The 16,200-nt window shown below is 38.3% G+C and overlaps 2 protein-coding genes across 5 annotated transcripts in view; both read left to right on the forward strand.

Annotated features, from left to right (window-relative positions):
• Positions 1 to 16,200, forward strand: part of DYM (dymeclin) — a 340,736-nt gene that overhangs the window by 55,031 nt on the left and 269,505 nt on the right. For all 4 annotated transcript variants that reach the window (XM_025429635.3, XM_025429632.3, XM_049112965.1 and 1 more), the window contains 2 exons: positions 7,277 to 7,370; positions 8,346 to 8,479. In XM_025429635.3, coding sequence (XP_025285420.1) covers positions 7,277 to 7,370; positions 8,346 to 8,479 — 228 coding nt within the window. The remainder of the gene's footprint in view (positions 1 to 7,276; positions 7,371 to 8,345; positions 8,480 to 16,200) is intronic.
• Positions 12,719 to 14,271, forward strand: LOC112648130 (60S ribosomal protein L10a-like). The gene has a single exon (XM_035719263.1). It carries the CDS (start codon positions 12,795 to 12,797, stop codon positions 13,218 to 13,220), a length of 426 nt encoding a protein of 141 aa, XP_035575156.1. The 5' UTR covers positions 12,719 to 12,794; the 3' UTR covers positions 13,221 to 14,271.

The following is a 16,200-nucleotide window of genomic DNA, read 5'->3' on the forward strand; positions in this document are numbered from 1 at the left end:
TTTGCTTTCTGTATCTTCTTTTTCTTCGTCTTTCTTTTCTTGAATTTCCTCCTTTATGTCTTTGAATCAGTGTTTTATATATTACAATTCTGTCAAGATTCTAGTGCATCTTTTTTTTTTAAAGATTTTATTTATTTTTAATTTTTATTTATGATAGTCACAGAGAGAGAGAGAGAGAGAGAGAGAGAGAGAGGCAGAGACTAGGCAGAGGGAGAAGCAGACTCCATGCACCAGGAGCCCGATGTGGGATTCGATCCCGGGTCTTCAGGATCGCGCCCTGGGCCAAAGGCTGGCGCCAAACCGCTGCGCCACCTAGGCTCCCCCCCCCCTTTTTTTTTTTAAATCATTCTTTGTTTTTCCTGGATATCAGACTGCTCTCTTTTCATTATACTCATTTTTCCCAGTGGCTTTCTGTTGTTTTTTTAAATAGATGATTTTCTCATCTTCCACTGATGATGCTTGTGACTAAATTTGTTTGACAGTTCTAAAAAAATTATTTACTTTTTTCAATTTAGGGTCCACACCCAATGCGGGGCTTGAGCTCACGACCCCAAGATCAGGAGTCACATGCTGTGCTGATTCAGCCAGCCAGCCAGGCATACCCCCTACCCCCAATTTGACAGTTTTCATTCAGATCTTTGGCTAAAATTTTAGCATAGCCTATTCCTTATCCCAGTGTTACTATTACTGTTTTTATAAACCAGCATATATTTATTGAGCCACCTGCTGTATTATAGACTCTTTCCTATACCTATACCCTGTGCTATATATTCCATAATGTAGTCTATGTTCTGGCAAAGAAGACTCACCTAGATTCATGGATGTGTCTGAGTAGAGGAGTCAGATCATAAATAAATAAATACACCTACTTTCATGTGATACATCTCTTTGGAAAAATAAAGCAGGGTAAAGGCACAGGGAGTACCCACATAGGCACGTTGTTTGCTGTCATTTATTAACCTTGTCCCTCTTGTGGATCCGGTAGGTGCTTGTTGAATCTGCTGTTATTTTAGCCTGAAGGCAGCCAGTGGTGCTGCTTTCCAACCTAATTTCTGGAATCCAGGAAGGTTTTATTTTGTGTAGGTTTTGTTTGGTTTAAATGGGACCTTCCCTTGCCCTTACTCCTTGGCTTTGGAGTGTGAAGGGATTATAACATTCCTGGATTGAACATCTGGATCAACAATTTTTCTACCTGTGCCCTCTAGCATATGTTGCTCTGTGTCTGACATGTTTATTTCTTCCTAGTTGTTTTCTGGGGGTTGTAGCCTCAGTGTTGGTGTAGAAAGTGACTTGGTGGGATATAAGTTTTACTGACTGGAGTAGACAGTGAGGGGGAGATTTTCTCCTCAGAGGTACTTTCAAGCAGTTAGCCATGCTAACCACCCATTGATTACCGAATAAATACTTATATCAGTTCTTTAAACTCTGTAGTTGGTGAAAGTGTTCTCTGTTTTTTGGGGGAAGGACTATCTATCTGGAATTAGCATTTCTGTGAACTCGTATCTGTATGTTTTCATGAGTGATTTTTAAAAATTTCACACTTTTAGAATTGAGGGTCGAATAACATAATAAATGGCTGTAAGCTCATTTCCATCCTCACTCATTTTCACCTCATGGGTAGGTCTCATCTGTATCTTTCACCCATTACGTTCCCCTCATACATGGAAGTATGAAATATGTACAGAAGAGCTAACAAGGGGAAACGATACACGAAACAACAGAAAGCAGTATGTTCTCACATTTTAAATAAAAACCTCAGGAATCCTATCATTTCATCCATAAATATTTTAGGATATTTCATAAGAATTGTTTTAAAGGAAAGCAATACCATGATCTTACTAGAAGACTGTTTTTAGCATTATAAAATATCCACTGAGTGTTCAGATTTTTAATTGTCTTAGTTTCTGTGAATCAGGAACCAAATAAAGTCTATATGTTGTTATTGGTTGGTATGTCTTTATGATTTTTTAAAAAATATTTATTTATTAATTTGTTCATGATAGACACAGAGAGAGAGAGAGAGAGAGAGAGAGAGGCAGAGACACAGGAGGAGGGAGATGCAGGCTCTATGCCAAGAGCCCGACGCGGGACTTGATCCTGGAACTCCAGGATCGCGCCCTGGGCCAAAGGCAGGCGCTAAACCCCTGAGACACCCAGGGATCCCCTATGATTCTTTCCATAGCTAGTTTCTTCCTGCAATGGTTTCTCCTTTTTCTTCTCTCTACCTATGGAAGAAAATGGGTAGTAGAGTTTCCCACAATGTAAATGTTGTTGATTGCATCCTCTGTCCTCTGTATTTTCTGTGTATTTGGTATTGGATTTGGGGACGCATGGGCATATTAGTGAAATATTGTGAAAGGTCGTTTCAGGGCTGGAAGCAAGTCCACCCTCTCACCCAGATGGAAATTCTCTTTAAATACCCTTATCTGAGTGTTAGACTTTGCTTGAACTCCTGTAGAGATAAGGAAGCCCCTTTGTTACACAAAAGCTACTTAACAGATTGCTACAAGTTCAAGTTCTAGTGTCAAAAGAGTTAATTTTTAATTTAAGTACCATTTTTATTTGAATTTTACAGTTGAGGACACTGAGGCATGGAGAGGTCAAGTAAGTTGTTGGGTGTCACAGCTAGTCAGTGATGGAGCTGGGATTTGAACCTAGTCAGGTTCTGTAGTCTAGTTCCATTATGCTTCTCTGCCTTCCTGTCAGCTGTTCCATTCCTGATCTGTCTTTGGAAGCTTATTCAACTTCAACATAATATTTGATATTTCTTTTTTTTAAGATTTATGTATTTATTTCTTTATTTATTAGAGAGCACGCACACACGAGGGGATAGGGGCAGAGAGTGAGGGAGAGAATCCCAAGCAGATTCCCTGCCGAGCCCAGGGCTCCATGTGAGGCTTGAACTCATGATAATGACCTGAGCTGAAATCAAGACTTAGATGTTCAACAATTGGGCCACCCAGGTACCCCCATAAGATTTGATTTTTGCCAATTAACTTTGATCCTGTTAAATTCCATCCAGATGTTTTGGGATGTCGTGTGTCTACCTTTGGGTGGTGGTGTTTAAACATCAGGGAGTGTACTTTGTCTTAATAATTTATTTTCCCTTCTGCATCTTATGTAAGATACCTGTGAAAACTTAATTATGTTAGAATGTCAGCTCCATTAAGACCAGGTACTCTGGTACTCTCAGTATCCCCTTAGTACCCCGAACAGTGCTGGGTACATATAAATAGCTCAATGAACACATGCTGAATGAATGAACAAAAAAGATGTATGAAGCTTTAATTACATTAGTCTAGTAGCTGATTGCTCTTTCCAACAACATGGGGAATTTTTTTTTTAAAGCTAAACATTTATAAATTCAAACAGTTACTTATAGTCATTCAGTAATAAAGGAGCTGTTGAATGAACACAAGATTGTGAAGCTGGGATTCTGAATTATGTTTGTAGTCATATCATCCTCAGCTCATTGTTTCAATATTTTGTTTTGATTTACAGTAGCTCAATAATAATAATTTACACACTGGCAAACAATAACTTTTTTTAAAAAACCATTTATCCTGTAATATTAGGATATTCTTTCAGTAAACCCCAAAGCTTGAAAGAGAAGTAGGGAATACTTGTTTCAAAGTGAAACGGAGAAGAGTTAATATCTAATTATAAACCTATTCTTAATGATAAAAGCTGGACAAAACCTGCCCTAACTTAGAGCACATGATGCCCCTTGCTACTCGTAGGTACGGTTCTCTGTCCAGGAGTAAGAGGCATCGCCTGGGAGAGACTGTTGCAGAATCTCAGGTCACACTTGACACAAGCAAGATCAGAATTTAATAAGACTGCCTTGGGGCTGCTCAGTCAGTTAAGTGTCTGCTTTCCGCTCTGGGTCCTGGGACTGAACCCCATGTCAGGCTCTCTGCTCAGCAGGGAGCCTGCTTCTCCTTCTCCCCCTCCCCCTGCTTATGCTTGTATGCATTCTCTCTCTTTCTCTGTCAAATAAATAAACAAAATCTTTTTTTATTTTTAACTGCTTTGTGATTTAGAGGCACATTAAACTTTGAGAAGCATTGTTAACTTCAATAGGTTCAGGGTGGTGGAACTGGGGTTCTGCACATCTAGCAGGGTCCCAAGTAATGCTCTTGCCACTCATCCTTGAACCACAGTTGAATAACAAGGTGCTATAATGTTACATCACTGTGAGAAAGTTACATGGTAACTTGCATTGACTCAAGTTGTGACAAGCACACCTACTTAGCTGCTAGACCGGAGTTAATTTGACAGGTACCGAGCACAAAGCAGGTATTCTGTAATGGTGTACTTGTTCCCATGTATGATTTTTTAAAAGTATATATGCACGTTCCTGGGTTTTAAAATATTTAAAATATAATGAGGGGTTTGCACGTTTTTCCAAATCTCTGACACATTTTCAAGAAGTTCAGATATATGCATAGAGATAGCAAAAGCATAAACCTCAGGTCTGCATAAAAATGATTTTTTCTGGCAGCATAGGCCAATGTGTTTGAGTGTTTATATTTCCGTTTTTCAAAACAGTTAAAGAGATTTTAAAAAAGAAACAAATATTCAGAACTGGAATCTCAGTTTGAAAACCATTTGTAGGGATCCCTGGGTGGCGCAGCGGTTTAGCGCCTGCCTTTGGCCCAGGGCGCGATCCTGGAGTCCCGGGATTGAATCCCACGTGGGGCTCCCGGTGCATGGAGCCTGCTTCTCCCTCTGCCTGTGTCTCTGCCTCTCTCTCTCTCTCTGTGTAACTATCATAAATAAATTAAAACAAAATAAAATTTAATATTAAAAGAAAAAAAACCATTTGTAAAACAGAAAGACTTAGCATTTGTCACTAACATTGTTGATTTTGGGCTCAGTACTTAACCTTTCTGGGTCTCTTTTTCTTAGTAAAATGAAAGGTTCTGACTAATGGGTCTCTTCCTTCTGATGAGTTTTCTTTTTTAAGTTTTTATTTAAATTCCAGTTAGCTAACATACAGTGTAATATTAGTTTCAGGTGTACAGCATAGTGATCCAACACTTCCATACCACACCCAGTACTCATCACAAGTATGCTCCTTAATCTTCATCCCGTATTTCCTCCACCCCCCACCCATCTCCCCTCTGGTGACCATCAGTTTGTTCTCTATAGTTGAGAGTCTGTTTCTTGGTTTCTCTCTCTCTCTCTCTCTCTGTGTGTCACTGTCTCTTTTATTTCCTTTGCTCATTTGTTTACTTAAATTCCACATATGAGTGAAATCATATGGTCTTTCTCTCACTTATTTTGCTTAGCATAATAGTCTCTAGCTCTGATGGATTCTTAATTTTTGTGTTTCTGTGATGTGTCAGGGTTATCCAGAGACCTAGTAAAGCTAATGGTCTGCATTTCAGTCCAAGTCCAAAGACCTGGGAACATGAGAGCCAGTGTTGTAAGTCCCTGTCCAAGGGCAGAAGACCAGCATATTAGCTCAACAGGCAGAGATAAAGCGAAGAGGATTCAACTTTCCTCTGACTTTTGTTCTGTTCAGACCTTTCATGTGTTAGATGAGGCCCACCCACTTTGGAAAGGCCAATCTGCTTTGCTCAGTTGAAAATTAAAGTGCAGAAACACTTCACATGCACACCCAGAAATAATGTTTCACTAGATATCAGGGCGTCTTGTGGCCCAGTCAGCCTGCGCATAAAATTAACCATCACATACCTCGTTTGCTTTGCAGACAGGACTTTTATTGCCATTATGTCTGATTTGTTGGTAATAGGAGTTGGTATAGGACAGCATTTTGGAGCCAAGGATTGGAACCAGTAAACAAGGATGTATCCTTGAGCAGTAACAATTGTAGACAGGAGGATCTGTGAGATGGAGGTGATGTTGGTATTTATCCCAGAGTTGGTTTGAGGATTAAGTGAGATGATGTGTATAAAGCACTTATTGTATAAATTAGTCAGTGTCTGTTAACCTGTTGTTTCTTTTGATGAGAAAACTGACATTGGAGAAGAAAAGTAGGTTGGTCTGAGTTTTAATATTCTGTTAATTATAGACTTGGATCTAGAAATCAGATCTTCTCATTCTCTCTTTTTTTAAAGATGTATTTATTCATGAGAGACACACACAGAGAGAGGCAGAGACACAGGCAGAGGGAGAAACAGGCTCCCTGCAGGGGGAGCCTGATGTGGGACTCAATCCCAGAATTTAGGGATCACACCCTAAGCCAGAGGCAGACGTTCAACTGCTGAACCACCCAGGTGCTCCTGATCTTCTCATTCTCCTCACAGTACCTGTTCGGTTGTCTGGCTCGATTTGCTGAAATGGCCAAATGTAAACTTAAAATTTTTTTAAACAAATTCATGAAAATTTTATCTGATCAAATAGCTTCTCCTTGACCATATTGCTTTATATCTGTTTATTTTTCATTAGAATGATTTATGGTTATCTGAACAGAGTTTTACCATTGTAATTTATTGTATCTATATATTGGAGATCATTTTTAAAAAAATATTTCCTTCCCTTCCTCCTTCCCTTCCTTTTTTTAAAGTAGGTTCCACACTCAGTATGGAGGCCAACATGGGGCTTGAACTCTTGAGCCTGAGATCAAGACCTGAGTTGATTCTCCCTCTGCCTATGTCTCTGTCTCTCTCTGTATATTTCTCATGAATAAATATGTAAAATCTTTAAAAAATAAAAAATAAAAAGGGATGCCTGGGTGGCTCAGTGGTTGAGCGTCTGCCTTTGGCTCAGGGCATGATCCCAGAGTTCCAGGATTGAATCCCGCATTGGGCTTCCTGTATAGAGCCTGCTTCTCCCTCTGCCTGTGTCTCTGTGCCTCTCTCTCTCTCTCTCTCTGTCTCTCATGAATAAATAAAATCTTAAAAAAAAAAAAAAAAGACCCGAGTTGAGATCAAGAGTCAGACACTTAACCATTGAGATCAAGAGTCAGACACTTAACCAACTGAGCCACCTAGGCATCCCAACATTTGCTTTACTAAAGAGAAGTATATGTGTGTGTATTAATTGAATAAATATTAGCTATCTTTTTCTTTGTAGTTTTGAATTCTGAGTTGAATTGGCTATTTTCGCCTATTGTGTCTATATTTTCAGTTTGCAAATCATTTTTTGTTCAGAATTAAGACCAAGCAGCAATTTCTCTCATTATTTCCCTAATTAGATGTGAAATTGACAGTAAGGTTTGTCTGTGAAGGTTTTATAATGTTCTAATATGTTCACTTTGATTTCAGTTTTTAATTTTAACTTTTTAAAATTTTACCTTCTCTTGCAGTTATAAACAACCCTCGAACAGGAAACCTTGGTGCACTAATTAAAGTCTTCCTTTCTAGAACCAAAGAACTAAAACTTTCAGCAGAATGTCAGAAGTAAGTTGGATGATTAAATCATGTTCTCTTTATGTTTAGCAATATGAGTATTTTTCATTTTTTGGTAGAAATAGATTGTGGTCTTTTGAAAGCTAAAAAGGAATTCTCATTATTAAAAAGTTATAATTTACTGTCCAAGTCATTGTGGTGAGATTATGAATTCTGGAATCTGTTTGATTTCAGCATTTTAGACAATATTCAGAAATATATTCCTTAAGGTTCATAGTGATGTAATTATTATTAAAAAAAAAAAAAAGGTAGTTCCCTCCCCATTATCACTGTTGCTCATACCAAGTTTGAGTAGTAGTTCATTCCACATCTTTCTTTCTCCCTTTCCTAGTAGATGAATGAAAATTCAGATTAGATATATAATTTTATTTTATTTTTATTTTAATTCCGGTATAGCTAACATAGATATTATAATTTTATATTTGATACATTGGAAGGTTAATCTTTTATGCACTCAAGCATTTTTTAAAACCAGTTTTGGATGTCAGTCTCTTAAAAAATTATTCATTGCCCTGCTTCCAAACAAATTGTATTGAAGTCAGTTAAAATTTTTCTTGTTGAGTTTCATGGTTACTTAATACAAATTGTACTGGGCTGGTGGCAGTGCCCTGCTTAAAATTTTGGTTGTATGTTTGCATATATTCTCTTTATGTTACTATGCTTTTTAAAATTTTTTTTACTTTTCTTTGAACTGCCTGTGTGTGGGACATGTATGAAGTTAAGAACAAAGAGCAGTCATGCCTAAGGAAAACGTTTTTATTGGGTTAACTCATGAAGTAAAATACGCAGAATGAAATATGAAGTAGACTGGAATAGTGTAATAAATCACGAGACATGAAAAAATATGGACATTGTCTTTATATTATAAAACAGAATGGGCAAAATGCCTGAGAAATCATGAACTTGATAGTGCCTGTGCTCCAAATTAAATACCAATTCTGTGTAATTTTGGTATTTTCTTTCTAGCCACATCTTCATTTGGCAGACACACAATGCTTTGTTTATTATTTGCTGTTTGCTGAAAGTGTTCATCTGTGAGATGTCAGAGGAGGAACTGCAACTTCATTTTACTTATGAAGAAAAATCTCCTGGCAGTTACAGTAAGTGTTACATTTGAAGATGTTCTAGGGATAGCATGAGTGACATAGAAGGATAAAATTTGAGGAATAAAAGTATAATTTTGAAAATTCTGTTTTTCTTTTCATCATTTTCATTTTTGAAATGACCTGGCTCTGTCACTGTTTTTTCTCCTATATTAATTTCAGATGGCCAAGACTCTCAATTTCTTTTTTTTCTTTTTCTTTTTAAACAAGGAAGCCAGTAGGATTGAAGCTTTTATTTACTTTCAACTTCTGTGCATATGTAAAATAAAATTAAAAACCACAAATATACCTTTCAGAAAACAGAGATGTCAACTTCAGTATCTTTACCTGGGTGACATATTAAGGGAGACAACCAATCAGAATTACAGATTTTATAAATGTTAAAGATTACTTTCAAAGGACACAACAATCTCTGGATCTTTGGGACTACTTGATCAGAAATAACAGTTAAGGACAATTTTATGATACTGAAATATGTGGTCTTTTTCTAAAGACAAAGGGAAAGGTTACCATTATCTTCTGATATTGCCAAGGATTTGTTGTTGTTTTTTTTTTTTTTGCCGGTGGTTAGGAGGGTCTGTAGTTTTCAAGATGGTGTGTTTCATTTTGTAAAATTAAAACTTACAACCTAGAAAGTAGAAGGGCAGAATGAGATTCTTAATGAAATACGGGGAATATGGCTAACTTTGAGGGCAAAGACATTGTTGCTAAGGTTCCTGGGTTCATTTTTTAAAGCACATCTCTCTCATTAGGCTTTTTGTCTACCTAGAGCTTTATACATCGATTTTGAGTTTGACAAAATAAATGTCTTCAATTTACTATTGTGATAATCTATTTATTAAAAATATACTGATGTTTAAATGGAGCTTTTAATCAGAATTGTTTCTAGCATGTGTTAATTTTGTTAATGCTAGGCTTTGTTTTTTTGGTACCGAAAGTGCCAAAACAGCCCTCATCAGGGAGTTGAAAACCTTTCCACAGAAGGTCTAGTAACAAGAATGGAGCATGTTTACCTCATGGTGCCTGAAAGCTAAGCCAGCCAGGAACCTCCAAACCCAGCACTTTGTTTTGCTTTATGTCAAACTGTTATGCCTGTATTGTACTTTAAAATAAATGCAATAATACTGTGTTAACATAAAATTATTTGTCATTATGTACCATTGAGTGAGATAGACTGTATTTATTTTGAGGCCCAGAAGGACCCTCTTTGTACCTGCGCTCTCCACTCCTATCCAAGCTTGAGAGCACAGTTTTGTTATATATCCTATATAACTTAAAGTGAGGGCAGTGTAAAAATGACACTTTTCCAGCCATGGGCCACATGATCAAGATGGTTGTCTTACCAAAAGAGCCACCGATGAGGTCTAATATTGGTAATCTGTCCATGTACTGGCAGATTGTCCTTTTTTTTATATGGAGTTAGCAATTCAGAATTTTATATACAGTCTTTCATTTTATTCTTTCATTTACAGTTGAGTCTACTGTTGATCCACCAGTTTTAAGTAGTAAATATCCTTTTAAGGTTAAAGGCTTCCCATTTTTGGCATACATAATTTTCATTTTCATCTTTTAGTCTTACTTGTTGCTAGTTTGAGATTTCTACTTATCACTAGTGTGAGTTCTTTTTACATTTTATTTTAATGTCTTTTTACAATTTATAGAAGTAATAAAATGATTGCACAGATAGTTAAATGGTAAAAAACAAAAAAGAGTTCATTGCGCAATACCTAAAAACATCTGTTTGTCAGCTAGAATGTGGATCTCTGCATCAGGTGCAGGGATAGAGAATAGCAGTACAGGTTGTTTGGAGATTGAATTGAAAGCGGAGGACCGTCTTCAAACAGTTGAGCAAAGTCAGCTGAGGGATTTGAGGATTTTTTGTTTCTGATTCACTGTCATTCTGTGATGAGATGGTTGTTGCTGGCACTTTTGGTGAAGCCTGCTTTATGAGGGTCATATGACTCCCCCTACACTTCCCCGTTTGTAATAGAAATTTTGTGAACTTTTCTCCGCAGGCTATGTAGTAGTAGATTGCTTGCTAGAGGGAATTTGTATCATTTTGTAATTCTTCCCACTATTGCATGCCTCTGAGAGTGGTCAAAGGGGATAAAAGCTAGCCCTAGGCAAAACTCTCAAGTACTACAAACTTGTCTGTGTTTTCCCTTTGCCTTCAGAGTGAATAGGGTCCTCTATCTTGATGACATTGCTTGTTACCCCCAAGGTAATCACTGATACCTATTTTATATTTTTCTATCTCATAAATCCAGTATTTTAAGTCTGTAGAGGTATGAATTTGTAGTTCATTTCAGCAAGCACTTATGGTGGTTTGTTTATGTATTTGATAATGTTGATTGTGAGTTTTTGCTTGTTCAATCTTAATCTGATGCCCCAAATAAGGGAGGGATTTGCATTGGTTACTAGAGGGATCTAGACTGCACCACCCGAGGCCATTTAGCCTCCTTCAGAGGTTCTTGGCTTAATGTGACAGCTCAGGTTCAGCTTGTGAGTGGCAAGCTGGTGTCTAGGCTTTGTGGCTTGGAATTGGCATTCATCGGTAGGGTTACCCTACCCTTAGAGTTTGTTTACTGCTCAGTGTTTTACTCTAGATTCAAGCCACAGTTTGTTTGCCTATGGTTCTTTTTGGTTGTGGTGCAAGGGTCCCTGGAGATTTCCTTTACTTTCTGGAAGCTCATCAATGCACTAAAAAGTGTACTTTAGCCAAGAACTAGTTGTTTTCTACTAGAGGCCTCTTTGGAGTAACTACTCCACGAATAACTGTCGCCAGTGGAAGGCAATTATAGTTTCTTTACAAATATTTTTACTTTTTTTTTTTTTAATGATGGAAGAAGCCTTTGGAGATTGAGACTGATGACAGAAGCCAAAAAAAAAGGGGGGGGGGGGAGAGCTGGATGGAAAGCTCAGGGAAGTGGGGGGCGCTAGGATCCAGAGCACAGAGAAGGAGTGTCAATTTGCTTTGGAGGAGGCTCCCACCTGTGCCAGCAGTGGTATGTGTGGCACTGAGGCCTTGGAGGATCTGGGTCATCTGCCTAGAGCTGGGCACATGTAGCCAGTTATCACGGCTCTGTGGAGGGCAGAAAAGAGACTTGAGGCTTGTCATGCCCAGGTAAAATGGTTGTTTCACCATGTTTCCTCAGCATAAAATAATTTCATATAAATTGATTTGAAAAAATTGTTTATTTTGTGGGAATTGCTCTCATGCATGGTGGATTGAACCCACATGTTTATCTGTGCTTTCTTCTGAAACCCCAATAAAATATCAGTAAAGAGACTTACAAAGTCATCAATTTGTTACTAAGAGGAGGAAAGGGGAACACAATGTTAATAACATTTCGCAGATTGGAAAATTATCAGTGAAATGATGAACTTATCAGTGAAAGCTAAAGGCCAAGTGCCTTCAGGGTCACAGAACTCCAGGAAACAGCCAGTTCTTGCCATAGAACCCTCAAAAGGCTTAGGTTTGGAAGTACTAGGTGTCTCTGAAGGCAGACACCCAGGAGGAGTGATTGAAGGAAGCAGCTGAACGCTCAGCTCCTCTCCTTCACTGTGCGTGGTCAGAAAACCACCCCTTCCCTGGTTTAATACTAGAATGTCTTCTCACCGAGGCCGAACCAAGAGGGTCTTCCTGCGGGAACTCTGGGGCACAGTGGAGGGGTGGGGGTACTGAGAACAGGGCGAGGAGCAAAGTCTATGAACAGAGGAGTAAGGCATCTGGACTTGGCACTGGAGCTGTACCCACTATGTCCCCTTCCCTGCAGAAGGTTAATGTATACTGTTCTGGAGAAAATGAACCAAAACCAGGAAAAAGATGTAGAGATGCTAATGCTCAGGTGTCTCTCGATAAAACCGCTCTTACCTGCCCACTGGGAGCCATCACTTGGCAGGCTGCACCTGTGGGCGCACAGCTTCTATTAGCCTTGGCCTCCTTCTGGCAAGTAAATGGAGAACCAAGGATCCTGAACAGTTGAAAAAAACTTCCAACTTCTGAGAGATCCAAAGGAGAAAAAAAATGATAGAAGATGGGATATTTATGGAAATTAAAAAATAATCCAAAAAAATCCATAATCATACCTCTCTAATAACTACTTTCCTCTTCTTTGTCCTCTGGCTGAAACTCTTTGGAAGTACCTTCAAAATCTGTGATGTATTCATTTAACTAAATGCAGTAGAGATAAATCTCCCTCCTTTGAAACTAGTTTTGAATTTTTTCAGATGGCTGAGGTGCTGTGGCTCCCAAGGAGTCCATTCCCAGCCCCCAGTCTACATATGTGTTCTGGGGCATCAGCAACGCTTGATGAGGGCAAGGCTGTGGATCTTCCACATGGACATTGGGGCACTGAAGAAACTCAGTAAGAATGAAAAATTAGTCAATAAGCTGGCCAAGAAGTATGATGCCTTTTTGGCTTCAGAATCTGTGATCAAGCAGATGCCTCAAATCCTGGGCCCAGGCCCAAAGAAGACTGACAAATTCCCTTCCTTCCTGTCCCACAGTGAGAATGTGGTGGCCAAAGTGGATGAAGGGAAGTCCACAATCAAATTCCAGATGGAGAAGGTGCTGTGTCTGGTGGTGACTGTTGGCTACATGAAGATTATAGATGAGCTTCCATATAACATCCATTTAGCTGTTAGTTTTCTGTTGTCCTTGCTCAAGAAGAATTGGCAGAAAGTTTGGGCTTTATATATCATGAGCACGATGGGTGAGCCCCAACGCATGTACTGAAGCACAGCTTAATAAACCCTACTGCTAGCATAAATATATATACATATATAACTCCTACAACTCAGGGAAAAATAATCTGATTACAAATGGGCAGAAGATCTGAAATGATCTGAAATGATCTTTGGATCATTTCCAAAGAAGGCAGCTAGCCAAGAGGTATGTGAAAAGATGCTCAACATTACTAATTATCAGGGAAATGCGGATCAAAACCACAATGAGCTATCACTTCACACCTGTTGGAATTGCCTGTTACCAGAAAAGACTTGAAATAGCAAGTGTTGGCAAGGATGTGGAGCAGAGGTAACCCTTGTGCAACGTTGGTGGGGATGTAATGCACTGTTGGTACAGCTGCTACAGAAAACACTGTAGAGTTTCCTCAAAAAAAATTAAAAGTAGAACTACCATAATTATCCAGCAATTCCATTACTGGGTATTTGGAAAAAAAAGGAAAACACTAATTAAAAATATATATTACCCGCATGTTCATTTCAGTATTTTTACAATATCAAAGATATTGAAATAACGTACATGTCCATTGAATAAAGATGATGTGATATATATATATATACACTGGAATATTATTCGATCATAAAAAATGAAATCCTGCCATTTGCAACCATGTGATGAACCTCGAGAGCATTAGGCTAAGTGAAATAAGTCAGAGACAAATACCATATAATCTCTCTCATATGTGAAATCTAAAAACCTTTAAATATATAATCATATATCAAGCTCACAGATGCAGAGAAGAGGTTGAGGGGGTGTGAGAAGTGGGTAAATTTATTCTTTAGTTTACATAAATTGAATGTGAAAAATAATAAAACTGAAATTTAAGAGGAAAATAATTTGAATTGGCCTAGAATCTAAGTATGTATTATGCAGTGCAATACTCTGTTGCATATATATTCCATATGGTTAGTAGTTGCTCAGTAAAATCTATTTCCAACCTTTGTCCAACATACCATGAAATTGCTTTCTATCCCTTTCTGTTATCAACAGTTTTTATACTGTGCTCAACTTAGAAATAAAAATGGCATATTTTATAGTAAAACCTGGAAGACTGTATTGTCTAGACTGTGTTGTCCTTGAGTATAATTAGAAACATTTCCATTTGACTAATTAGAAACATTTCTTAATAGCAGACAGCCAGAATTACTGTGATTTTATTGGAATATGTGAGACACAGTCTTATATTGTAATGCATTAAAATGTAGATCAATTTTCATTTTAGGAAAGAGTCCATCTGCTTTTCCTTAATTTATGATTATTTTATAGATGCATATTCAGTTTTGCTCCTTAGAAGTTTAAATGATTTTTAATACTGTAGAATAATTCCAATACTAGTTTCACAATTGAACTGCTAATTACAGTCTCTACCATGGTTTCCGAATATAAATTTATAGTAAATACAATTGAGCCTATGTGTCTTCCATGTTAAGGAAGTCATTTTTTCTCTGAACTTTTTAGGCCCTAGGGGAACCTGTTTTTGGAATACAGCTCAGTCGTTACTTGATTATGTTTTTAGTACTTGTGTTTGGCATGGTGGAGCAGCATTTAGAAACCAACAGCTTGACTTTGTGCGTGAAAAGTAAACAATGAGCTCTCTGTGTTGTAATATTTCCATGTTACCTGATTTAAATGACCCATATGTTTCTTTTTTCTGGCTGCTTTGTTTTCCACCAATGCTATTTTTTCCCTCTTCCTTGAGTGAGTGCTTTTTTCATTATTCTTTTCTCCTTCTCTCCCCTTCCCTTCCTACTCTAGTGGAAGGTATTGGATGATAACAGTGTCTTGTTCTACTCTGGTTCCCTCCCTAGGGAGAATGTGGTGTTTTAGCGCATGGTGTCAATGGGTGCTGGACGGCTGTTTCATTGTGTAGATGACTGGAGTCGTAAGGGACCATGTATATCGTCTGGTCTTTCATCTGCTTCCCCTGGTGTTGCTCACAGGGACCAGAGAGGTGGGCTCAGGGCTTTAAAGCAGGGGAACCCCAGATAGAGGGGTGAGATTTCAGTGACCTCGTTGTACATAATACTCATAATAACAGTTTATATTTATTAATTGCTTCGAGGTTATTTCTAAATTGGATATTTAAATCCAAGACTTGCAGTATGTGTTGATGAATGCATAACATGTCACCTGGATGTGTAAACTAATACAGAGTATTTTGTATGTCTTCCCTCAGATGGTTTATAGTATTCATTTACCAGGGGCTCGTGTTTAGAGTCTTCAGTGAAACATGGGTTGACTGACTGGATTTTTTCAACTTTGTATAGAAATGAGTTTTTAAAAATAGTTTGAGGGTTTTTTTAAAAATATATTTTGGGGGGAGATTCATTTTTTTTTTTTAAGATTTTATTTATTTATTCCTGAGAGAGACAGAGAGAGAGGCAGAGACACAGGCAGAGGGAGAAGCAGGCTCCATGCAGGAAGCCCGATGTGTGACTCGATCCCTAGTCTCCAGGATCATGCCCTCGGCTGAAGGTGGCGCTAAACCGCTGAGCCACCTGGGATGCCTTGGTTTTTGTCTCTTTAATGAGTCTGGATTTGGATTCAGATCTAGTTTGTGCCACTTACTGTAAGTAAACTGACCTCTTTGAGCCTTGATTTCTTTATCTGTAATATGATGGTGATGATCATACCTACTCCTTAAGAGTTATTGTCAGGATTAATATGACATAAAGAGTGAAATGCTTGGCAACAGTGCCTCTCAAAGGGGAGAGTACTCAGTAAATGTTAGCTATGAATATTATCTCAGAGAAGCTAACATTGAAAATATAAGCATGTTTGGAGCTATAAGAGGCAATTTAAAACTCTTTGACTGGGACGTCTGGGTGGCTCAGTGTCTTGAGCATCTGCCTTGGGCTCAGGGCGTGATCTTGGAGTCCTGGGATCGAGTCCCGCATCGGGCTTCCCACAGGGAGCCTGCTTCTCCCTCTGTGTGTGTCTCTGCGTGTCTCTCTCTCTCTCTCTCTCTCTC

This window comes from Canis lupus, chromosome 7, assembly GCF_003254725.2.
Source record: "Canis lupus dingo isolate Sandy chromosome 7, ASM325472v2, whole genome shotgun sequence".
In the NCBI taxonomy this organism is placed as follows: domain Eukaryota; kingdom Metazoa; phylum Chordata; class Mammalia; order Carnivora; family Canidae; genus Canis; species Canis lupus.

Excerpts from the sequence above, each read along its gene's own strand:
- LOC112648130 (XM_035719263.1), top strand. The coding sequence starts at position 12,795 with ATGAGGGCAAGGCTGTGGATCTTCCACATGGACATTGGGGCACTGAAG.